Below are 26,831 nucleotides of genomic sequence, written 5' to 3'. Positions count from 1 at the left end.
TTGTTTACCACTGGACTTGTGTGTGATTACTGAACTGTGAGTACACCATTGACCCCCGGTCCAACCCGGCACGCCACCTCCAGCAGCCATTACTCCCGTGTACCGACACCGGGCCCCAAGATTACACCTCCCCTACCCATGGAGGGGATTTCATCTTGCTGCCCTGCTTCATCAACCCCAGGAGCCCCATCACCAGGCAGCGGCGGTGTCACCATACCTCACCAGAACTGACGGGTGGCGTCACAGACACATCGAATCCCTTGTAAATATTCCCCCTTCCGACGGTTGTGAGGATGGACACCTGTGCGAGCCCGGGTCCAGTCACCACTCGAGCTGCAGCAGGAAACCCGGATCCGAGCGGCCCCCTGCAGCGGCAGCAGCCCCCACCACCAACACACTTGTACATGACGTGGAAATGTGTAATGATTACCGATGCTACAATGCAATAAAAACCTGTTGTTATTTGATTATTGCATTATTATTTTGTCGTTATGTTTACAATATATTAATGCATTTGTCATAATGTCCCTGTTTTACTTGAATTAAAGGATATTGTAAACAAAGGGACCTGATTCATTGTTGCATTTGTACATTCTTTTGTCAAAATTTGTTGATGATTTTTGTTGTTTGATCTTTCATTTGCTCCAAATTCTTCTTTTATTTTCAACTTTTTTTAGTTTTTTTTTATGTGTTTACTTTTGTTTTTATGTGTTCACTTTTTATATCTTTATTTGTATGGGCAGAGTTTGAATTTTCCAGAAGTTTTCAGGTGATTCATCATTTAGAATTTTAGAGCTAGAGTTACAAAAACAGTTAAAAAATAAAGAATATTTTTATATGTTCACATGTCATGTAAAAGCCATCAATGAATGCAATGTAAGAAAATGCAAGTGATAATTTAATCCACTCAGAAATAATAATAATAATAATAATAATAATAATAATAATAATAATAATAATTTTGACTCTCTCCGCTTCTTTACTTCATGTTTAGGGATTATTATTATTATTATATTGACTATAACCTGTTCATTTTAATCTGCCATTTAGATTGTATCAGGCACTTCTATACCATCAAGCCATCAATAAAATGTAAAAATATTGAATGTAAAAAGTTTCTCTTTCTCTTTCGTTGTAGAATAAAGACTAAGAAACAAAATAATCAGCTCCTGGACGTATAATTGATTCTCTGATTTCCATGTGTAATGAAGCTGCGGAGCCGCATTTCTCTCAGGGGTAATTACAGTAACAAGGAAAGAAGAAAGAAGAAAATCCCAGAAGTTTAATTGCAAAGTAGAGAATGGATTACAAGAAAGTCATGCTAGATACAATGTAACAATCCCATCAGGACGTCTGCGGCTGAATTTCCAGACATCAATAATGACTTTATTTTCTTTCCAATTATCACTAATGAAATTATGAAGTCATTTAATTATTATAATTGTGTAAAAAAAAACAAACAGAAGGGATTCATGAAACTAAAATAGAAAATTATATTACAATGTGTGATTAACTGTTCACTGACGGTTCATAGCATTTTGTAATAAAAACAAAATATAAATATTAATACTAGTAGAATGTATTGTATTTAATGTTAAAACAGTAATAATTGGTAAAATAAAATATTATTAAAGAATGAGTTATTATTATTATTATTATTATTATTATTATTATTACTTAATTAGCAAACACTTAAATATGTTTTATTTGTTATACTAAATAATATTAATATGTGTCAATAATAATAATAATAATAATAATAATAATAATAATAATAATATTTATTATTATTATTATTATTATTATTTATTATTATTATTATTATTTATAGAGCACCATTAATTCCATGGTGCTGTACATGAGAAGGGGGTTACATACAAAATACGTATACAAGTTACAGTAGACAGACTAGTACAGAGGGAAGAGGGCCCTACCCTTGCGGGCTTACATTCTATAGGATTATGGGGAGGAGACAATAGGTGGGGTGTAGGTCAGGCGGCAGCTCCGCACGGTGGTCGGGCGGCAGCTCCGCACGGTGGTCGGGCGGCAGCTGCGCACGGTGGTCGGGCGGCAGCTCCGCACGGTGGTCGGGCGGCAGCTCCGCACGGTGGTCGGGCGGCAGCTCCGCACGGTGGTCGGGCGGCAGCTCCGCACGGTGGTCGGGCGGCAGCTGCGCACGGTGGTCGGGCGGCAGCTCCGCACGGTGGTCGGGCGGCAGCTCCGCACGGTGGTCGGGCGGCAGCTCCGCACGGTGGTCGGGCGGCAGCTCCGCACGGTGGTCGGGCGGCAGCTCCGCACGGTGGTCGGGCGGCAGCTGCGCACGGTGGTCGGGCGGCAGCGAGTTCATTGTAGATTGTAGGCATTTCTGAACAGGTGCGTTTTCAGGTTCCGTTTCAAGTTTGCAAGAGTAGGGGATAGTCTGACGTGTTGAGGCAGCGAGTTCCAGGAGACTGGGGATGCTCGGGAGAAGTCTTGGAGTCGGTTGTGTGAGGAGCGAATGAGAGAGGAGGAGAGGAGGAGATCTTGGGAGGACCGGAGGTGACGTGTTGGAGTGTAGTGGGAGAGTAGTTCGGAGATGTACGGAGGGGAAAGATTATGCACAGCTTTGTAGGTCAGTGTTAGAAGTTTGAATTGGATACGGTGGAAGATTGGAAGCCAGTGGAGGGACATGCAGAGAGGAGAAGCGGGGTGGTATTGAGGAGAGAGGTGGATAAGTCGGGCAGCAGAGTTAAGGATGGACTGGAGAGGGGCAAGCGTGTTGGCAGGGAGGCCACAGAGGAGGATGTTACAGTAGTCGAGGCGGGAGATTATGAGGGCATGCACTAGCATTTTAGTAGATTGCAAATTGAGGAAAGGGCGGATTCTGGAAATATTTTTGAGTTGAAGACGGCAGGAGGTGGTGAGGGATTGGATGTGTGGTATAAAGGACAAGGCAGAGTCAAAGGTCACTCCGAGGCAGCGAACTTTGGGTACTGGCGAGAGCATGGTGTTATTTATTGTAATAGATAGATTAGGTGGAGAGTGTAGGTGAGACGGAGGAAAGATGATTAGTTCAGTTTTGGCCACATTGAGCTTTAGGAAGCGAGAGGAGAAGAAGGAGGATATAGCAGATAGACATTTCGGGATTTTGGACAGCAGAGATGTGGCATCTGGGCCAGAGAGGTAGATCTGGGTGTCGTCGGCATATAGGTGGTATTGGAAGCCATGGGACTTTATGAGTTGTCCCAGGCCAAATGTGTAGATAGAGAAAAGTAGGGGTCCTAGGACAGAGCCTTGAGGGACGCCAACAGAGAGATGGTGGGATGAAGAGGTTGTGTGGGAGTGGGAGACACTAAAAGTGCGATTTGAGAGGTATGAAGAGATCCAAGAGAGGGCGAGGTCTCTGACACCATTATTATTATTATTATTATTATTATTATTATTATTATTATTTAATAATGTTTTGTTTTACCAATTATTATTTTTAAAATTAAATACAATACATTATTATATTAGTATTAATTATTCTTATTATTATTCTTATTATTATTATTATTATTATTATTATTTATCCTTTTTTAATTTTTAATGAGATTGTTTTAAGCAAACTTTTGAAGTTAATGAATGTAAATTTTAAATAATGATATACTCCAAATAGGAAAAGTATATTATTATTACAAAATAATAATAATAATAATACATATTATTCTTTAATAATGTTTTATTTACCAATTATTAGTTTTAAAATTACATACTATACATTATATTATTATTATTATTATTATTTATCCTTTTTTACATATTAATGAGACTGTTTTAAGCAAACTTTTGAAGTTAATGAATGTAAATTTTAAATGATGATATACTCCAAATAAGAAAAGTAATATTATTAAAAAATATTTTTAAAAAATAAAGAAAATTTTTATATGCTCAAATGTCATGTAAAAGCCATCAATGAATGCAATGTAAGAAAATGCAAGTGATAATTTAATCCCAAAGTATTTTTAATATGAAACAAAGAAATTAAAATAATAATAATAATAATAATAATAATAATAATAATAATAATAATAATAATAATAATAATAATAATAATAATATTTTAGACTTTGTTTACTTTTTACCCTAATGAAGTTTTAGGCGAAGATTTTATAATGATTTTACATTTCATGAATTGCTCACCATTATTGTTACATAGTGTATATATGATTTCTATTTTTGATCTATCCTTGTCAAAAATATGTTAGAAATAAATGTATTAATGAAAATAACAGAGGTAATCCTGTCTATTAGCCACTGTTCCCCTGCAGCCCATATCTCTGTAACTGCTGCTCATGGAGACTAATTCTGTGTTCAATTAAATTTATAGATATATTTTATATGTAAACCCGGTTTTCACATGTACATTACAATGAAATTAATGGTGCTTTGAAAAAAAAAAAAACTAATAATAAACAGGCTTTTATTATGGATCCCGTCACTGTCCTGACTAGGCATCTTCAGGGTCGGTCACTCAAGGTTGCAGACCTCTGGTCAGCTATTCAGTGGCAGCAGTAGTCACAGACTCCAGGCTTTGGAGATCCTGTGGGTAACAGGTCCAGCCTGAACCCAAGCCTCCTCTCTTAGACATGTGTTATAGGGGAAGAGACACAGTTTTCAGAAAATTGTGTAAATTGTACTTTAGATTACTCCTGTGGAGATGAGGAGCAGCAGGTGGGGATTGTGATCTCACTGTTGCAGGGAGACCCCCAACCTGGGCTTTTTCTCTGCCTCCCAGTTCTGATCTCCGCCAGTTGGTAGATGGATTATTTGAGGCCTTAGGACTCATCGATGAGTACTGGCTGTGCAGCCTTCAGCAGGTGGATTGGTCAGCAGAGACTTACTGATCAGAATTTTATAGATGGGTAACTGATACCACATTTAGTATCCCAGTTCTTACAATACAATTTTGTCAGGGACTGTCATAAAGGTTGAAGGATGCTTTGATTCTTTATAAGACCCCTGAGTGACTAGAGGCCTTGGTATCCTTAGCAATATCTGTGGATACATGTCTCAGAGATAGATTGGTGAGACCATCTTCCCTGGAAACCCTATCTTGGGGGAGGCACTCCATTGCCCAGGGTGACAATCCACTCATGGGTTTGGAGGAGCCCATGCAGTTAGGGGAACTACAAATTTGCATGATTCCACTGAAATCCATAGTAAAAAAAAAAGGGGGTTGTTTCTTTTCTGGTAAAAAAGGTAATTTTATTCGAGTTTGCCTCTCGCTTACTAAGCAAAGAGGAACATCTGGAACTTTGTTTACCCTTGGTTGGGTGGTTGGGGACAGTCTGGGTATGTGTTTTTCGTGTAATTCTTGTTTGTCCTGACAGCACAGATGATTCCAAAGAGCAAAACTGAGCATATTTCTGTGTTTATGGACTAGAGATAAGCAAGGTTCGCCAATTTCATGTTCGAGAAATTTTGCAGGTGTTCGAGCTCAAGCTCGAACTCGAGCTTTTTGCTAAAAGCTTGACAGTTCGAGTTAGGTTCGAGAACGGTTTGATCAACAAAAACGTGGCTTTTCACAGGTAGGCTTTGTGCGCACGTTGTGTATCTGCATGCATCCTGCATCTCCAGCACAATCCCTCTCTCTTTCCTACTCACCGATCACGGGCGTCTCGCTGCACATCTGTCACAAATCTGCGGCATCTTTTCCTCTTTAGAAAATGGCTGCTGCTTCATTATTCAATCAGGTATTCCATGCTTTCCCCGCCCACCTGCGCCCATGATTGGTTGCAGTCAGACACGCCCCCACGATGAGTGACAGCTATCTCACTGCAACCAGTCACAGCCGCCGGCGGGTGGGTCTATATCATGCAGTAAAATAAATAAATAGTAAAAAAAAAAAATGTGGTTCCACCATATTTGATACGAGCAAGGATAAAGCCGCACGGCTGGGGGCTGGTATTGTCAGGATGGAGAGCACCACGTTATCGGGAGCCCAACCCCCTAACAATGTCACCCAGCACCCGCCTAGAATTGCCGCATCCATTAGATGCGACAGTCCCAGGACTCCACCCAGCTCATCCTGAATTGCCCTGGTGCGATAGCAATCAGGGTAGTAATGAGTTTAATCATGGCAGGTGTCTCCCCGAGATACCTTCCATGATTAAACTGAAAGTGAAAGTAAAGAAACACACACAGCAAAAAATCCTTTATTTGCAATAAAAGACAAAAAAACACCCTCTTGTACCAGTTTATTAATCCCCAAATACACATCCAGGTCCAATGTAATCTACACGACACTGTAAGCTCTGCTACAAGAAGATGTAGCAGCACCGTAGAACACGATCGCGCTGTGTCCTCTCCATGTAGCAATGAAGTAAATCGCGCTGTCACCAGAAACGTCACTCTGCAATGCAGACATGAACACTACCAAATCTGCCCATCTTCATCATTAGAGGCACTAGCTCGTTGGATAGAGCATCACCTGAGAAGCATAACTTTATGAGTTCTATTCCTGGTCCCGGTAAAAAATGTATTTATTTATTTTTTTTTTTTTTAAATGACATCATGCAGCAAAATAAATAAATAAATAATTTTAAAAAAAAGTTAGATGGGACAGTCCCGGGACTCCACCCAGCTAATCCCGAATTGCCCTGGTGCGGTGGCAATCGGGGTAATAATGAGTTAATTATGGCAGGCATCTCCACGAGACACCTTCCATGATTAAACTGAAAGTGAAAGTAAAGAAACACACAGCGAAAAATCCTTTATTTGGAATAAAAGACAAAAAACACCCAGTTTCACCATTTTATTAAAATTCCCAAATACCCCTCCAGGTCCGGAGTAATCCACATGACACTGTCAGCTCTGCTACAGAACACAAGTGCTCTGTATCAGCTCCACGTAGCAATGAAGTGAATCACGCGGTCAGCAGAGACTTCAGCAATGCAGACTTCAAGATTACCAAATATGCCTATCTTTATCATTGGAGGTAGTAGCTCAGTGGACAGAATGCTCGCCTAAAAAACACAACTTAACGAGTTCTAGTCCCGGTAAAGAATTTAATTTCTTTCTTTTTTTATTTTTAATTTTAAATTATAATTATTATATATTTAGAATTATAATTTAATTTAATTATATACTGAGGGGAGGAGCCGGACATCAGCTGTGAGCCGCGGGACACACCTCTAAAATCAGAGCAGTTCATCAAATGAGGCTGCATTACTCTCTCCTCTCTCTCTTCTCTCTCTCTCTTCTCTCTCTCTTCTCCCTCTCTCTTCTCTCTCTCGCTCCCTCTCTCTCTTTTTCTTAGAGATTTGATGATTCTTTGCTGGTTTGTCCTGAAGAAGGGAGCTGTGTTCTCCTGAAACGCGTAGACTTCACCTGTGCATGAAATAAAGAAACATTAATCTGAGAAGAATCCAGTAGTCCTTTGGCGCGGCTGTGAAACCCGTCTCTATTACTCTCTGTTATCTGCCTCATGGGGACCGCTGCCGGGACTTGGTGTTACATGCTGCTATAGGTGTTGTGACTGTCACAACCCGAATTGGTGAGTAGTATTACTCCTTGCTTCACCCTATATATATTGGGGTAAGACCCTATTGCGCTTTCTTTTTCCACAGTTTTCATTCAGGCCCTTGAATCTGACACATCATCATCTGATTGCTTTGCCTTCCAGCAAACCAATCAGATGATATTGGATCCGGATTGGACGGCGCGGGACCTTTGACCCAGGATTACTGTGGAGGGGGGTTCTTTATTTCAATAAAGATGGAGTCATTAATTGTGTTGTGTTTTATTTCTAATAAAAATATTTTTATGTGTGTTGTATTTTTTTTTTATCTGTACTAGAAATTCATGGTGGCCATGTCCAATATTGGCATGACACCATGAATTTCGGGCTTAAGGCCAGTTGATAATATACAGCTAGCTCTAACCCCATTATTACCCAGCGAGCCACCCATCACCAGGGCATCTGTCAGGACCGGGAGGACTGATGGGCCCAGGAGGTGGATCCACTGGACCGAGTACCCCACTGGGGGGCAGGGTACACGGCAGCTGGAGCACTGGCGTGGCCGGGACGGGTGTAACCAGGGTCACGGAGTTCTTTAGGATAATACTGGAAACAGGCACAGGTACCCGGTAGCAAAAGACAAAACAGTAACAGGGCACAGCACAAGGGGACCTGAGCACCTAGCTCAGAAGACAAGCTTCAGGACACGTTGATCAGGCCCCGCCCACATGGAAAGGCAAGTCTTATATACCCAGCACAGCCCCATGTCATTACCTGCATCAGGTGTGCTGGGCCCATAAGACCAGGAGAGTGGGCGCGGCCTGGTCCTAAACAGAACCATGAGGCCAATACTCAAAGTCAGACTCCTGAGACCAGGAGCAGGAGTCAGGGGAGCAGGAGCGGGAGCGGCAGCCATGACTGGTGGACACATGGAGTGGATCAGTGGGTAAGGAGTGGTGCTGGGACACTGGGAGCGTGACAGTACCCCCCCCCTCTAAGCCCCCCCCTCCGAGCACAGAACCCCAGGGGCACCCCGGATCGAGACACCGGGCCGGGGCCCAACGCAAAGGCGGGGAAGGACCTCTGACCCCGTACCGCCTTCTTAGCCGCACGGCGCTTAGCCAATCTACCAGCAGTGGCAGCGGGGGCAACGGGAAGAGGAGGACCGACAGAAACAGTACTGACATCGTGGAGAACCGGCCCGGGCGACTCGGACCGGGCACAGGACGGTGACTCATCCCCGGTAGCTGGTGGCATCAGAGTCTCAATCGTCGGGGACGGTGGAACGACGCTGGGGTGCGTCATCACTTCCGGTTCCGGTGGCACCACAGGCACAAGTGCCAGGATCTGTGGTACAACGCTGGACTGCGTCATTTTCTCCTGTTCTTGTGACATGATAGGATCAGGTGCCAGGGGCTGAGGGACGGGCTGAAGACAGGTATCATGGCACGAGGGACTCCAGCGAGAGATTGCGCCGGAGCGCCAACTGATGTCAGGATCATGGAGTTTAAGCCAGGGCAGACCCAGCAGGAGCTCAGGAGCCATTCTCGGGATGACATAAAACGCAATAGTCTCAGTGTGCAGGGTACCAATACAAAGTCTCACGGGTTCGGTGGTGTACCGGACAGGTTCGTATAATTGTTTTCCGTCCACGGAGGCGAACCAGAGGGGTTTTGCAAGCGGGATGACCGGTATCCGATAACGGTCCACGGTAGCTTGTTGGATGAAATTACCCGCTGCTCCCGAATCAATGTGAGCCTCTGCCGTGAACTGGGTCTTCTCGGTCGTGACCTGGACAGTCTGTGTAACCGGGACTGACGGAATTCCGGTACCAAGGGTGGCGGTTCCCACCATCCCTTGGACTTGGGGTCTTCCTGGCCTCTCAGGGCAAGAGCGGAGCAGATGTGAACCGCTTCCACAATAGAAGCACAGGCCCCCGGGCGAGTCGCTCTGCACGACGTTGCTCGGCTTGGCTCAGCCGGTCTATTTGCATTGGCTCAGGAGTGGAGTCGCAGAACGGCAGTGGCGGGGGAACGGTAGACCTCTGCGGGACAAAGGCGTGACGGACTGGTCGCTTTTCCCGGGATACCTCCTTGGTTCGTTCCTGAAAACGGAGATCAATCCGGGTGGCTAGTGATACCAAAGCATCCAAGGTACGGGGAACATCACGACCGGCTAATTCGTCCTTGATGCGACCGGAGAGCCCCTCCCAGAAGGCGGCAGTCAAGGCCTCATTGTTCCAGCCTAGCTCGGAGGCAAGCGTGCGGAACTGAATGGCGTATTGGCCGACGGTCAGGGTCCCTTGGCGTAGCCGGAGGAGCGAGGAGGTAACCGCGGTACTGCGTCCCGGTTCATCGAAGGTACTTCGGAAAGCCTGCAGGAATTCCCGGATGTCGGTCGTCACCGGATCCTCGTTCTCCCACAACGGATTTATCCAGGCCAACGCCTCGCCTTCCAGGTGCGACATCACAAAGGCTATCTTGGCTTGGTCGGAAGCGAAGAGGTGCGGGAGTAATTTGAAGTGCAGCGAGCACTGGTTCAAAAACCCCCGGCAGTTCTTGGGGTCCCCGGCATACCGAGGCGGAGCAGCGAGGCGAAGTTGCGAGGCTGCAGAGACAACAGGTTCAGACGTAGAGACTGGTTGCTGCGTGGACTCAGATGAGACGGCTGTCTGTAGCGTATATAACCGGTGGTCCACGGACGCCAGGAATTTCAGCATCCGGCTCAGGGTTTCACGCTGTTGTGCCAGCTCTTGGCGCAGCTCAGCCAGCTCTGATGTTTGCGCTCCAGCGGGATCCATGGCCTGATCAATCTGTCAGGACCGGGAGGACTGATGGGCCCAGGAGGTGGATCCACTGGACCGAGTACCCCACTGGGGGGCAGGGTACACGGCAGCTGGAGCACTGGCGTGGCCGGGACGGGTGTAACCAGGGTCACGGAGTTCTTTAGGATAATACTGGAAACAGGCACAGGTACCCGGTAGCAAAAGACAAAACAGTAACAGGGCACAGCACAAGGGGACCTGAGCACCTAGCTCAGAAGACAAGCTTCAGGACACGTTGATCAGGCCCCGCCCACATGGAAAGGCAAGTCTTATATACCCAGCACAGCCCCATGTCATTACCTGCATCAGGTGTGCTGGGCCCATAAGACCAGGAGAGTGGGCGCGGCCTGGTCCTATACAGAACCATGAGGCCAATACTCAAAGTCAGACTCCTGAGACCAGGAGCAGGAGTCAGGGGAGCAGGAGCGGGAGCGGCAGCCATGACTGGTGGACACATGGAGTGGATCAGTGGGTAAGGAGTGGTGCTGGGACACTGGGAGCGTGACAGCATCTAGAAGAGTTGGAGTGCCAGACGATGGTGCTTCTATGAAAGGGCCATTTCTGGGGCGGCTACGGACTGCAATTCGCAGCATGGGTGCCCAGAAAGCTTGGGCACCCTGAGCTGCGGATTCCAATCCATAGCTGTCTAGTTGTACCTGGCTGGACACAAAAAATGGGCGAAGCCCACGTCATTTTTTTTTTAAATATTTCATGAAATTCATGAAATAATTAAAAAAAAGGGCTTCCCTATACTTTTGGTTCCCAGCCGAGTGCAAATAGGCAGCTGGGGCTTGGGGGCAGCCCGTAGCTGCCTGCTGTACCTGGCTAGCATACAAAAACATGGCAAAGCCCACATAATTTTTGGGGGGGCAAAAAACTCCTGCATACAGTCCTGGATGGAGTATGCTGAGCCTTGTAGTTTTGCAGCTGATTTCTGTCTGTATGGAGGAGAGCAGACAGCAGCTGCAGAACGACAAGGCTCAGCATGCTCCATTCACTAGTGTATGCAGTATGCAGGGGAGCAGACAGCAGCTGCAGAACTACAAGGCTCAGCATACTCCATCCAGGACTGTATGCAGGAGTTTTTTGCCCACCAAAAAAATGACGTGGGCTTCACCATGTTCTTGTATGCTAGCCAGGTACAGCAGGCAGGTACGGCTGCCCCCCACCCCCAGCTGCCTATTTGTACCCGGCTGGGAACTAAAAAAATAGGGAAGTCCTTTTTTTAATTTTTTCATGAATTTTATGAAATAATTTAAAAAAAAATCGACATGAGCTTCGCTCCATTTTTGTGTCCAGCCAGGTACAACTAGGCAGTTAGGGATTGGAATCCACAGCACAGGTTAGCCCGAGCTTTCTGGGCCCCTCTGCTGTGAATTGCAGTCCGCAGCCGCCCCAGAAAATGACGCTTTCATAGAAGCGCCATCATCTGGCCCTGTATCCAACTCTTTCAGCAGCCCTGGTGACGAGTGGCTTGCTGGGTAATGATGAGTTAATACTAGCTTTGTTTAACTAGCTAGTATTAAGTCAGAGATTCTTAATGTCAGGCAAGTTGGACCCGGCCATTAAAAATCTCCAATAAAGGGTTAAAAAAAAAAGACACCACACAGAGAAAAAATACTTTAATAGAAATAAATACACAGACATATTAGAGACTCCATGCTTATTACTGCTTATTACTTCCTGTCAGACCTCCACGATCCTGGTCTTCTGTCTTTTTTCTCCTTCAACCCATGCAGCTCTGCTACATCAGACAGCGCTGCATGGGAGGAAGGACGCTGCTTCTCCCCGTGCACTGCTGTTTATTTAGTCAGTCAGTGAGCAGAGGCTGCAGGCTGTAAGAGGTGACGTCACCGCTGACAGGTGGGTTGCTATAGCAATGGTGATCTTCGTTATTGGCCGGCTGTGTCAGCCGGTGAATAACGGAACAGGTAAGCAGAACAGGGAGTCGACCATGTGCCAGAGCATTTCGCCGGTATACGGAGATGCTGGAACGATCACTGCATACCAGAGAGTGCAATGACAGGACCTAGCATGATGTCATAGCCATGTGACCAGTCTGTAGCCAATGAGATAATAGCTACGTGACTGGTCACATGCTTTTTTTGACGTCACGGAAGGTCCTATCATCAGTGCTGGTTACAGGGAGGACGCAGCGATTATCGGAAGGAAAAGCAGTGGGAGACAGAGTGCAGGACGTGTCGCGGGGACCTTTAAGTCTTATGGCAATGTTTATTAACTGTATGTGTATATTTATAATGTGTTTTCATGTGTTTGTGTTTGCCTGCCATTGGTTTCAATGAGGTTCGAGAGGTTCGTCGAACGGTTCGTCGAGCTGAACTCGAACATGGCCTCCGTTCGACGAACCAAACCGAACTCGAGCCGCTAGATGCTCGCTCATCTCTATTTTGGACAAATAGTAGGCCGAGGATGCAAATTGACACTCATAATCTGGTAACATCAGCTGGCTCATACAAATGCCTAGCAAAAAACTGTCTATGTTGCAAAATTATCCCACATAAAAGGCTGAAGGCTGACTTTTTGTTCATCTATGGGATCTGAAAATTTTCCTATCAAAGGCCATCTCACTTGCAAATCTGACTTTGTGATAAATCCTATTGAATACATTTGTAGTAAACAACATGTGGGGAGAACATCACAAGGGCTTCATAACAGCCCTCTTGAGGTACTGCACACAGGTACACAATAAAGGTGCGTCCTTTAAAATCACTCCGATTGAACATATTCCTTCTAATGTTCCAAATAGACTAGAAACACTCAGTAAAAAAGAGACCTTTTGAATCTATAAATGAAATACTCTTAAGTCCCCGTTACACGCAACAACATCGCTAACGAGATGTCGTTGGGGTCACGAAATTTGTGACGCACATCCAGCCTCGTTAGCAATGTCGTTGCGTGTGACACGTAAGAGTGATTGCTAACGATGCAAAATACTCACCAAATCGTTGATTGTTGATACGTTGTCCAAATAAAAAAAAAGAAATCAAATCATTATTTTTATATTGCTCTAACATAATCCACAGCGCTTCTCAATTTCTCATACATCAGGAACACTGTCCCCATTGGGGCTCACAATCTAAAGTCCTTATCTGTATGTCTTTGGGAGGAAACCAAGACATACAAACTTCTTGCAGATGGTGTCATTGGTGGGATTTGAACCCAGGACCCCAGTGCTGCATGACTGCAGTGCTAACTACTGAGCCACAATGCCACCCATGTCCATTTTCCAAATATCATTGCTGGTGCTGGATGCAGGTTGTTCCTCGTTCCTGAGGGAGGCAGCACACATCGCTACGTGTGACACCCCAGGAACAATGAACAACACCGTACCTATGTCCTCTGGCAACGAGGTGGGCGTGACTTCCATGTGGCTGCTCTCTGCCCCTCCACTTCTTTGGACGCCTGCCGTGTGACGTCGCTGTGACTCCGCACGAACCGCCCTCTTAGAAAAGAGGCTGTTCACTGCCCACAGCGACGTCGCTAGGAAGGTAAGTATGTGTAACGGGTACAAGCAATATTGTACACCACAGGCAGCGATTTGCCCATGACACACAACTGACGGGTGCGGGTGCTTTCAGGAGCGACATTGCTAGCGATGTCACTGTGTGTAAAGCCCCCTTTAAGCCTTTAGGTCTCAATGAAGTGACAGATTTATTCTATTAATAATTTTATCAATTGTTTTATTATATATTTTTAATTAATTGCATATTCTGAATTTTTTAAATTTATTTGCATATCTTATATTCAACATTCTGCATATTGTCCATTATATTTTACCCGTGGTACAGGTTATACGCTTCACATTTACATTTTTTTATTAATTTTGTTTTTAATTTATAATCAGCACATATTTCCATCCCCCTTTATATTCATTTTACACTAGTATTTTTATCCGAGAACATTGTAATTGGGAATAGTTTATATTTATATTTTTGTAATTTATATTTCCTAACCCCTTATTGTCCTTTCTTTTGTAAAAAGTGTTGAGCAATTTCTGTATTTCAGACACACTATCATCGGCATGCCCGCTATACACCTCCTTCTATAATCTGAACTGGCTTGACTCTTGCGCATGCACATTTCATAATTTCCCCACAGTTTTGAACTCTATTTACCCCTGCACAAGGGCACTTTACTCCTTTTTCCCATGGTTCTGAAACTTTGGTACCTTTTTACGCATGCGCAACTCCACGGTACACAGGCACTTGCTTCCTTCACATAGATGCATGTTCTCTACATCCTATCATTCTTTTTCTCTGTTGTTTCTCTCTTGAAGTCTTACATATACAAACAGGCATTTTTGTAATTGCCCCCCTCCTCTTTTTTTCAGCAGCTTTTGATATAACTTTAGGGATATAACTTTAGGAATATAACACCACAATCTTTTTATAACACATCTTCACCTTTTTTTATGTAATATATTTTTTAATTAAAAAAGATAATTCTCCTCACCATTTTTTTCTTTTGTTTTTTTTGCTGTTTATTTATTACTAATATAACTTGGTTCCCAATTTTTATATACATTTCACTATAAAGATGACACAATTTTGTCATGATTTTTTAATTTTTTAATTTTTAATATATAACACAAATAAAAATACTTAAACAAGTATAAGCCTTATATCCCTCCCAGTTCTTCCTGCTCCTTACAAGCACTGAACTCCTATTTCTTCTAAATCTTTGTCTCGCTTTTGTAGGGTTGTGGACACAGCCTTCTATAAATGCAAAATCCTACACAGTTTTTGGAGTTCTAGACCCACTTTCCCTCCTTCTCCCCCTACCCCTTCCTCCTTGTTTTTCTATTTTTCCTTTCTGGTTTTTTTTTTAACTTTGAAATTTTTATTGAAATTTTCAAGATACATATAAGCAGTAAAAAAAAGCAACATTCACAGTGCTTGAAATACATATCCCCGAAGAAGATAAATGTCATGTATAAAGTCGCAATACCTAGTCATTGTTTTCCGTGTCACCACACCTATCCCGCGAGCTTGAGTAACCCCAAGCCGTAGGGTGTAGCCTCTGCGACCTGAGGGACACTTTACTAATGGTAACAATTCCAGTGAATACTAATATATAGTAACAAACTTCAAAACTGGACAAACAATGACAAGACAGGGAGGAGGGGATGGGGAGGGAAAGGAAAAGTGTCGGGGAGAAAGAAGAGAACTCGAGAGTCCAGACAGTGTCCATAGGGCCTATGTGCCTGTGTCTCACAAATCCTCACGCCCTGCAAAGTAATCCCATGAAGACCACACCACCTGGAAGCGTTCCACTGTGTCATTCAGTAATGCCGTAAGATGTTCCATGCGTCTAACCTCCAACAATCTATATTTGAGGCTCTGGAGTGAGGGAGTCCCCGGCTGCCTCCAGTTCTGGCAATCAGGCACCTGGCTGCCGTAAGGATGTGGGACAAAAGCCTGGAGGCTGTTTTACCCAAACCCCCAATCCCGAGGCCCAGAATATAGATCAAGGGATCTAGATCCACCTCTATATATAATACTTTCTGCATTAGTCCCCTAACCTGCTCCCAGAAGGGAACTATCCCTGGACAGGACCAGAAAATGTGTAAAATAGTGCCCGTGCTCCCCCTGCATCTCCAGCAACAAGCCGGTATAGAGGGGTCTATGCCATGGAGGAAAGCTGGAGTGTGGTACCAAAAGAACAAAATTTTATAGATATTTTCTTTATATAATGTGCAAATTGATGTCTTGGCTGCGTTACCCCAGATTGCTGCCCAGTCCTGAGGGAGAACCCGCCTTCCCAACAGAGACTCCCATTTCCGCATGTATGGAAAAATCCCCTCAGGCCCCCCCAGGCTCAGAAAGCAATATGTAGATTTCTGAAATCAATCACTTGGTGTAAGTGCCCCTTCTACAATTTTTTTTAAAATCTATGGGATCCGAAACCCCAGCCCTACCAAAGAAAGAGCCAGCCAAGTCTCTGATCTGCAGATATTGGAAAAAGAATCGATCAGAGAGGGAAAATTTATCTCTCAGAAACTCAAAGGAATGGATCTGCATTGTGCCTCCATCTATAATATCTGCGTATCTGAATAGACCTGCCTTGAGCCAGGGGTGCACCATGTCCGACTCCAGGCTACTTGGGTGCAGGGTTGATATATAAAGGACACAAAAGGGGAGCAAGGGGACGCCAGAGGAAATCTTCTAATACAAAATGCCCAGAGGTCCTTAGTGAACTGCATTGGTCCAAGGATCCTTTCTGTTTTAAGATAATTAATGTCAACTTTTTTGTTCATTTATACTGTTTTTTGAAATGTATGAAGTTCTGTGTTTTGTTATGTGTCTTTTTTTGTATGAATTGTATGTTTACATGACCAGTAATGTAACAGTTGATTATCCCGCCATGATTTGATTTTGTGGCGAGCGTTCCTCTGACGTGGCACTGCACTTGTATATATAGAAGCTTGTCTTCAGCTGATGTCATACTGTTCTTTTGATGTCCTGATGAAGGAGACAGATGTCTCTGAAATGCATCGACCTGCACGGAAAATAAAGGAATTAAATTAACAAAGGATTCTGTGGTGATAGCGCGGCGTATACCCGATTTCTTCTTCTATTGGTTTCTACGTCTAACCTCAGAGCTGTGGCTGTTAATTTCTCTGCACATGTTTTATAGGGGTTATGATTGTCAGAACCGCAATAGGTGAGTGTGTCTAATTTTTGTCTATTGATTCCTTACCGGGTAGTACCCTATTGCACTTCTTTGTTCCACAGTGTTTTCCCCTGTACATAGTGAACGACTGGAGAGGATGGTGCAGGAGTATCTAGAGCTCAATATTGATTCCATAGAGGGGATTGGACCCTTTTGCATTTTGGTCATTATAAATGGAAGAGTGTCATCAGCTCACCAGTCATGACTAAAAAGGTTTGGTGTGCCCAGCAGCCAGCGTTCTCTCAGAACGTTTCTTCAGCGCTGCTGGCAGTGTATTTACGATAAGTGCATATCCGCCTGTCCCTGCAAAGCATATGTGGCACCTCTGACCTGAACAGGCACAAATGAGTACTGCATCCATGCTGAGGCAGTACTTCCAGGTAATCCTGAAGGCTTGAATAGGGTGTGTACGCACAGACACATAGCAACCAGGTCTCCCAAACCATTAGATGGGACCCTGGGGCAGACCCAAGAGGGGGCTTGCCTCCACATCTCATCAAGGGGTGTAGTGGAGGGGCTGGGAGCTAAAGTTGCAGAGGCTATCAGGAAAGTAGGAGGAGAGCCAGTCTTGTAGTGGTGACGGAGACGTGCATTCACTCTAGTCAGATCCTGCACGTGAAGTAGCCGTTAGCGGGGGAGAATGGTTACCAGTCAGTCAGTCAGAAAGACGCTGAGGGAGTCAGTCGGTCAAGTACGAGGACTTCTGGTGACTAGGCACGCACGGGATATAGGTTCCCAGAGCAGGCTCAAGTTTAACTACCTGCTAAACCTGCTGGTGAGGGGAACTACCAGTTCCTCACCAACCATCTAGAGTCCGAGCCTCGGCAGCAACAAGAGGGCCCATAAGGGGGATCGAGCCTGGAGCCATCTCACTTGGTCCACGCTGCAGGCAAACAGGCCAAAAAGGGGAGAAAAGGCAGTAGCGACTTCCCTAGATGAATCCCACAGTACTTCATGTCAGGGGTTATCCAAAACAAGAAGTGCTAGGAAGGCGAGTTAATGGTTACCCTTAGACCGGCTAAAGGATACCTGGTTTAATCTCTGCATTGCCCGGGTACCTCACAAAACACCTAAAAGTGAGTAAAGATCTGTTGAAAGACATTTTGGACTGAGACTGAGTTATTGTGGGACCTGTTGTTCTACACACCCGAGCCCCTGGGGCCCGCCTCACTCACGGGATGCCACACCATCCAACTGCAGACCCCATCAGCCCCAGACGCTCATTAAACCTGCAGTGGCAGTCACCCATAACCCTGACTGCAAACCGTGAGTGGCGTCACGATAATAAAAACCAACATACCTGTTGCCAGAAATACCAAAAGAAGATCCTGTGGCGTCCCTGAAGGTGGAGTGATGTCCCTGGGGCGACTACTGCAGGTGGGCTTCACACATACACTGTCTGACTTTTATAAAGATGAAAAAGTTGTAGATATTTAATGACTTTGCCACCCCAGGCCCAGACTGTACAGACTAAATGATGGTGTACTGCGAGGGTTCTGGAAGCAAGAGGCCTACGCCTGTCTGTCATCTTGCTGTCTCTGATGAAGGTAGAAAAGTTGGTTCAGGCCTTGCTCTAGAGACAGTTTAAAGCATCCATGTTGCTTTGTTTGGCTATTTGTAGTGTGTGCAAAGTGTTGCCACTTTTCCTGTTGCCTAACCTTAATTTTTGGAAATTTGGAGACTCCAAGTCCAGTCTCCAAATTGTCTTTTGTCTATATTGCCAGGGGTCTGAGAGCAAGAGGGTTACGCCTGTCTGTCATCTTGCTGTCTCTGGTGAAGGTAAAATTGTTAGTTCAGGTCTTGTTATAGGGCCGGTCCCAAGCATCCATGTTGCTTTTTTTTTTAACTATTTGTAGTCTGTGCCAATTGTAGCCACTTTTACTGTTGCCTGACCTTCCTTTTTGGAAATGTGAAGACTCCTACTAGGGTCTCAAAATTGTCTTTTGGCTGTAGTGCCAGAATTCTTTGAATAAGAGTCTTATACCTTTCAATCGTGCATCTCTTGATTTGTAAAATGAAAATGCCAGGCCACATCCTGTGTGTTGCATGAACCATACTTCCCTGCTGCGCAAAGACACAATGGTGACATGGGGAGAATGAAGGCACTGTCTTGCTGTCTGACTGACAGGTTTTTAAATCTCAAGACTCCAAGATGGGTGTCACGGTCATCTCTTTCAGAGATTTGTGACTGGCTCAGGTTAGGAGTCTCTTTGTTTCATCTGAGGCCTTAAATGTGAATCTTCCATTTTTCTTTTGGCAGTCGCAGGGTTAATGTCTATTCTCCTTGCTATCAAAAGCTCATTAACTCTGCCCAGGTGTTTTCCCTGGTGATGTGTTCCAGTCTAGATAAATAGCCTCTGCTCACAGCAGAGATTGGCAGTTATTCAGTTTACTCTGGAGCGAGACCTGGAGCAGTGAAGACATATTTTTTGCTGCTGCTGTCTTCTATCTGCTGAATGTGGTGTGTGAAAGTAGTGGGGGTCTTACCATCAGGGTCAAGGACAGGAGATATACACTACAGTTCAAAAGTTTAGGGTCACTTAGATATTTCCTTATTTTTGAAAGGAAAGCACATTTTTTTCAATGAAGCTAACGTTAAATTAAACAGAAATACACTCTATACATTGCTAATGTGGTAAATGACTATTCTAGCTTCAAACTTCTGGTATTTAATGCAATATCTAAATAGGTGTATAGAGCCCCATTTCCAACAACCACTACTCCAGTTTTCTAATGGTACATTGTGTTTGCTAACTGTGTTAGAAGGCTAATGGATGTTAAGAAATCCCTTGAAAACCCTTATGCATGAATGTTAGCACAGCTGAAAACAGTTTTGCTGATTAGAGAACCTATAAAACTGATCTTAATTTGAGCTAGTTGAGACTCTGGAACATTACATTTGTTGGTTCCATTAAACTCTCAAAATGTCCAGAAAAAAGAGAACTTTCATGTGAAATTCGACAGTCTAGTCTTGTTCTTAGAAATGAAGGATATTCCATGCGAGAAATTACCAAGAAACTGAGGATTTCTTACAACGGTGTGTTCTACACCCTTCAGAGGAGAGCACAAACAGGCTCTAACCAGAGTAGAAAAAGAAGTGGGAGGCCGCGCTGCACAACTGAGCAACAAGACAAGTACATTATAGTCTCTAGTGTGAGAAACCACGCCTCACAGGTCCTCAACTGGCAGCTTCGTTACATACTACCTCCAAAACGCCAGTGTCACCATCTACAGTGAAGAGGCGACTCTGGGATGCTGGCCTTCAGGGCAGAATGGCAAAGAAAAAAAGCCATATCTGAGACTGGCTAATAAAAGGAAAAGATTAATATGAGCAAAAGAACACAGACATTGGACAGAGGAAGATCGGAAAAAAGTGTTATGGACAGACAAATCGAAGTTTGAGGTGTTTGGATCACACAGAAGAACATTTGTGAGACGCAGAGCAACTGAAAACATGCTGGAAGAGTGCCTGACGCCATCTGTCAAGCATGGTGGAGGTAATGTGATGGTCTGGGGTTGCTTTGGTAAAATGGAAGATTTGTACAAGGTAAAAGGGATTTTGAATAAGGAAGGCTATAACTCTATTTTAAAATGCCATGCCATACCCTGTGCACAGCGCTTTATTGGAGCCAATTTCATCTAACAACAGGACAATGACCCAAAGCACACCTCCAAATTATGCATGAACTATTTAGGGAAGAAGCAGGCAGCTGGTATCTATGTGTAATGGAGGACCAGCCCAGTCACCAGATCTCAACCATATTGAGCTGTTGTGGGAGCAGCTTGACCGTATGGTACGCAAAAAGGGCCCAACAAGCCAATTCAACTTGTGGGAGTGGCTTCTAGAAGCATGGGGCGAAATATCTCCAGATTACCTCAGCAAATTAATAGCTAGAATGTCAAAGTTCTGCAAAGATGGAATTGCTGCAAAGGGAACATTCATTAATGAAAGCAAAGCTTGAAGGCGAAAATTATTATTTCAAGTAAAAATCATTATTTCTAACCTAGACAATGTTTGGACTATATTTTCTATTCATTTTGCAATGAATTTGATAAATAAAAGTATGATTTTTTTATGGAAAAGACAAAATTGTCTGGGTGGCCCCATATTTTTGAACTGTAGTGTAGAGATTCTGGTGGCTCAGACCTTGCTATCTTTAAGTGTACCCCTGAAGTTTGAAAAGTTTGCCCATCTCTATTTGCCACCCCAGTCATAAACTGTTCAGATTAAGTGATGGTGTAGTGCCAGGGTTCTGGAAGCAAGAGGCCTACACCTGTTAGTTATCTTGCTGTCTGTGGTGAAGGAAGAAATGCTGGTTCAGGTCTTGTTATAGGGCTGGTCCCACACATCCATGTTGTGACGTTGAACCATTTGTAGTCTTTACGAATTGTTGCCACTTTCCTGTTGTCTAACCTTACGTTTTTGGAAATGTGGAGACTTTAAGTAGGGTCTCCAAATTGTCAGGGGTCTGGGATCAAGAGACCTAATCCTGTCACTCATCCACCAATTCATTTTCAAAATGGAAATGACAGGCCATATCCTGTGTGGTGCATGGAACTCTATTTTATATCAAAGATGAAAATCATTACAAAAAATGAAAACAATTTACAAAAACTTAATACTCAGCCAACATAAAAACCAACTAAACAAAAAACAGGCAAAAACCAACAAAAACTAGCCCTACCTGCCCGACTCATAAAAACACTACGAACCTGTCAGGGCCGGGAAGGCTGGTGGGCCCAGGAGGTGGATCCACTGGACCTTGCACCCCACCGGAAGGCAGGGCACACGGCAGCCGGAGCACTGGCGAGGCAGGGACAAGTATAAACAGGTCACCAGAGTCACAGAGTTCTTTAGGACAACAATGTAAACAGGCACAGGTACCAGGGAAAAAGGACAAAAAGTCAGCAGGACACGGTACCAGGGGACCTGAGCACCTAGCTCATAAGACTAGCTACAAGACACGTTGATCAGGCCCCGCCCACATGGAAAGGCAAGTCTTATATACCCAGCACATCCCTATGTCATTTCCTGCTTCAGGTGTGCTGGGCCTATAAGACCAGGAGAGTGGGCGCGGCCTGGTCCTATACAGAGGCATTAGTCAGAGTCAGAGTCCTGAGACCAGGAACAGGACTCAGGGGAGCAAGAGCGGGAGCGGCAGCCATGACTGGTGAACACATGGACCGGATCAGTGGGTAAGGAGTGGTGCTGGGACACGGGGAGCGTGACAGTACCCCCCCTGAAGCCCCCCTCCCCGCGGCCGGGACATGTAGGCGCGCCGAAGAGGGGCAGAAACGTACTTCCGGGACAACCAGGACCGGGCCTCAGGACCGCAATCCACCCAATCGACCAGGAAGGACTGCTTACCCCGGACCGTTTTCATGGCCACTATGTCCCGTATCGGGGAACCCATGTCAGCGGCAAGGGAGGCAATGGAAAGGGGAGGAGCGTCAGAAACAGGACTGGAGTCTTGGACGGCCGGACCGGGCGTCTCGGACTGGGTACAGGACCGTGTCTCATCCTCGGTAGCCGGTGGCATCAGAGTCTCAATAGCCAGGGATGGTGGAGCGACACTAGAGTGTGTCGTCTCCTCTGGGTCCGGTGGCACCACAGTCTCAATTGTCAGGGCCGGTGGAACGACGCTGGAGTGCGTCGTCTCCTCTGGGTCTGGTGGCACCACAGTCACAGGTGACAGGAGTTGTGGTACAGCACTGGACTGAGTCGTCACCTCTTCAGGGGTCGGTGGTTCCAACGGTTCAGGTGACAGGGACTGAGGAACAGGCTGTAGGCATTGGTCCTGACACAAGGGTCCCCAGTGGGAAATAGTGCCAGAGCGCCAACTAATGGTAGGGTCATGGAATTGAAGCCAGGGCAGACCCAGCAGGAGCTCAGGAGCCATTCTTGGGATGACATAGAAGGCTATAGTCTCGGTATGCGAAGCGCCAACCTGGAGGTTCACGGGCTCGGTGGTATACCGGACAGGTGTGTAGAGCGGTTTGCCGTCTATGGAGGCGAACCAGAGAGGCTTCTTCAGCGGGGTGACAGGGACCTGGTATTTGTCTACCGTGGCCTGGTGAATGAAGTTGCCTGTTGCCCCGGAATCGATGTGGGCCTCAGCTGAAAACTGGGTCCCCTCTGTCGTCACCCGTACAGTCTGTTTCACTGGAACCAAAGGAATTTCGGTGGCTAGGGTGGCGGTTCCCACCATCCCTTGGACCTGGGGTCTACCAGGTTTCTCCGGGCAAGAACATAGCATATGTGACCCATCTCCGCAATAGAAGCACAGGCCCCGGGCGAGCCGTTCTGCACGGCGTTGCTTGACCTGGGTCAGACGGTCCACCTGCATGGGTTCTGGCGATAAGTCACGGAAAGGCAGGGACGAGGGAGCGGTAGGTCTCTGCGGAGGCAAGACATGGCAAGGTGGTCGCTTCTCCCGGACTCTCTCTTTGGTACGCTCCTGAAAGCGGAGGTCAATCCGGGTGGCCAGGGAAATCAAAGCGTCCAGGGTGCGTGGAACATCACGGCCGGCTAGTTCATCTTTAATACGACCAGAGAGGCCCTCCCAAAAGGCCGCTGTTAAGGCCTCATTGTTCCAGCCCAGCTCCGAAGCGAGCGTGCGGAACTGGATGGCGTATTGTCCGACTGTTTGGGTCCCTTGGCGTAGCCGGAGGAGCGTAGAGGTCACTGCGGTAGTTCGTCCGGGTTCGTCGAAGGTTCCCCTGAAGGCTCGCAGGAACTCCTGGATGTCGGTGATCATTGGATCCTCGTTTTCCCACAGGGGGTTAATCCAGGCCAGGGCTTCGCCTTCCAGGTGTGACATCAGGAACGCCACCTTGGCCTGGTCTGAGGCAAACAAGTGCGGGAGCAACTGGTTCAGGAAACCGCGGCAGGCCTTGGGATCCCCTGCATAGCAAGGCGGAGCAGCGAGGCGAAGTTGCGAGGCCGTGGAGGAAACTGGTTCGGACCTGGAGACTGGTTGCTGGGTGGACGAGACGGCAGTCTGCAGCGTATACAACCGGTGGTCCACGGACGTCATGAATTTCAGCATCCGGGTCAGGGTTTCACGCTGTTGTGCCAGCTCCTGGCGCAGCTCAGCCAGCTCGGATGTTTGCGCTCCAGCGGGATCCATGGCCTGATCAATCTGTCAGGGCCGGGAAGGCTGGTGGGCCCAGGAGGTGGATCCACTGGACCTTGCACCCCACCGGAAGCCGGAGCACTGGCGAGGCAGGGACAAGTATAAACAGGTCACCAGAGTCACAGAGTTCTTTAGGACAATAATGTAAACAGGCACAGGTACCAGGGAGCAAGGACAAAAAGTCAGCAGGACACGGTACCAAGGGACCTGAGCACCTAGCTCATAAGACTAGCTACAAGACACATTGATCAGGCCCCGCCCACATGGAAAGGCAAGTCTTATATACCCAGCACAGCCCTATGTCATTTCCTGCTTCAGGTGTGCTGGGCCTATAAGACCAGGAGAGTGGGCGCGGCCTGGTCCTATACAGAGGCATTAGTCAGAGTCAGAGTCCTGAGACCAAGAACAGGACTCAGGGGAGCAAGAGCGGGAGCGGCAGCCATGACTGGTGAACACATGGACCGGATCAGTGGGTAAGGAGTGGTGCTGGGATATATATATATCCACACAGTGTTTTTTCCCACAGCAAACTTACAATTCTAACTTACTTAACAATTCTAACTATCCCACCACCACTGACCTGATCAGCCACCAAGTTCAAGGGAAGTTCTCTAGGCTTGGATCAGGCTCCGAAGGTTTTCCCCAGGTAGGGGCCCAGCCCAGAACAGGACGGTCTTTAAAAGCACCTTCCCCCAGAAAACCACCACCCACCGATTCCCCACCCAATCTCACTAACAACCCTGCACTACAACCACTATAAGCATTACCGAAACAGTACAAACACCAAACCTTGCTCACGTTCAGTGCTTGCAATCCTTTCCTTTTTATACATGTTTTTAAAAAAAAAAAGTACAGTGTTAGATTAGCGCTCCACCCGGAAAGCTTGGGACACAAGAAGCCTCGTGCTCTGTAAAGGAGAAGCCCCTCGAGAGGCAAGAGACCCTTAATGCCCCCAGTCGCTCGTGTTCCAGGGAGGGAACCCCCACCAGGTCACCAAGGATTTTTCTACAAACTTCTACTGGGAATATATTGCATCCCATTGAAACTAAACAATGTGTGTTTCAAGGTGAGACCCTAACCGCTATTCTCACTAAAAATAAAGTGGTAAGGTCCCATCCACACAGACGTCCAAATTCACCACATGCCTGACTGGTGTAGGAGAGGCTGGCCAGCCGAGGCCAGCCTGTGAAAGTTCCCACCCTCCTGTAGACCTCTGTATATGTAAAGTTCTATATATACTAAGCAAGAAGTACTCCATACTTTCCAGTATGTCAGAACAACTCTCACAAAGACAATTCCTATCCTCGGAGTTCCTGTACTTTAGATTGTCCCTCACATATAGCTTACCATGAAAGCAATGCTAGTCCAAGTCCCAAAATTTCATGGGGATCCGATTAGAATTTAATAACCATAACCCCACCTCCAGATACCAGCCTGAGCAGTTCTTGAGAACCAGTGGCTTTCAGAAGTGCATCGAGAAGAACCTCTCAATTACTAATTTCCTTGACAGAGTCCTTATCTCCCACACCCCCAAATCACAGTGGCGAATCACCTTCAGAACTGGGGTAACATAAGTCGGAATATGTCCATGGGGTGCACAAATGTCCTTCATATGCCCGTCTTTCTCCCATTCCTGGAAAAAGGATCGAAACCACTCCCAGCAGGTGAATATCCACGGAGGAGTTTTCCTTTCCAGAGGTTCTAGATGTTCACCTTTAAAAAGTTGTCTACTAAGAATACCGCAAAGTTGACCGTATTAAAACCCTTTAGTTTCCTTGTGCTATAAGTAACCTCCTCTTTACTAGGTCAAGCCTGATTCCCCATAACAGCTGGAAAAACACATTGTAAACCCTCGTTCAGAGAGATTCTTGCAAAATGCAAACACTATCAAAATAAATCAATAAAGGGAGCAAGAAAGCTTTGCACAAGTCAACTCTTTCCCTCAGGGTTAAAGCCAATCCCTTCCAGCGGTCCACCCTCTGGGCGGTAATTTGGATCCTACATTCCCAATTTTTCCCTGGGTAATCACCCTGGCTGAACTCAATGACCAGGACTTTGGCATATTTTTGGGTCTCTGGGAAAGTGCCTGGGAGACTAAAATCAGACTCCCATCCACCCAGCTAGAGAGTTTTACATTTACCTGGTTGATCTTTGTCCTGGATACCTCCGAGTAGCGCTGCACTTCGAACATCACCATCTGTGCCTCCCCTTCTTGGGAAATTAGAACTATGACATCGTCCAGATAGTCTACCACTCTTAGGATGGCCCGTGAGCCAGGATTTCCCATTTAAACCTACTAGAAACATCCACAATATACCCTGCTAATGAAAGGGTCAATTGTGAAAGCATACAGCAGAGGGCTCAGATGGCAGCCCTTGCAAACACCAGAGCTGACCGCAAAGGGTCATCCCACCTAAGCATTCTCTATACAAAACCTAAAGCCAATCCACAAAACCTCAGTAGAGTGGACAGAGATACTCATAATTGGCCCGATCAAATGCTAATGTTTAATCCAGGGACAGCATGTACCCCTTCCAAAGACCTGCCCTATCCATCTTCATGGCTTTGCGGACACACAGAACAGCACTAAAAGTGCTACAGTCAGGAATAGTGCAGTGCTGGGACCCCGAAAAGAGCTTTGGTGCAAAGTTCCCCAGCCTAGCAAAGAGCACTTTTGCGAAAAAATTCCTGTCCACAT

The 26,831-nt window shown here is 45.8% G+C and overlaps 1 protein-coding gene across 1 annotated transcript in view; it reads right to left on the bottom strand.

The window, feature by feature from the left end:
- The window catches only part of LOC142302952 (olfactory receptor 1468-like), a 58,228-nt gene extending 31,808 nt beyond the window's left edge, over positions 1-26,420 (bottom strand). Inside the window, exon 1 of the mRNA XM_075344055.1 lies at positions 26,274-26,420. Coding sequence (XP_075200170.1) covers positions 26,274-26,420 — 147 coding nt within the window. The remainder of the gene's footprint in view (positions 1-26,273) is intronic.
- Positions 26,421-26,831: the final 411 nt, after the last annotated feature.

The sequence above is a fragment of the Anomaloglossus baeobatrachus genome, chromosome 4, assembly GCF_048569485.1.
Source record: "Anomaloglossus baeobatrachus isolate aAnoBae1 chromosome 4, aAnoBae1.hap1, whole genome shotgun sequence".
NCBI lineage: Eukaryota > Metazoa > Chordata > Amphibia > Anura > Aromobatidae > Anomaloglossus > Anomaloglossus baeobatrachus.
The sequence above is the reverse complement of the archived record's forward strand: the minus strand, read 5'-3'. Positions and strand labels throughout refer to the sequence as shown.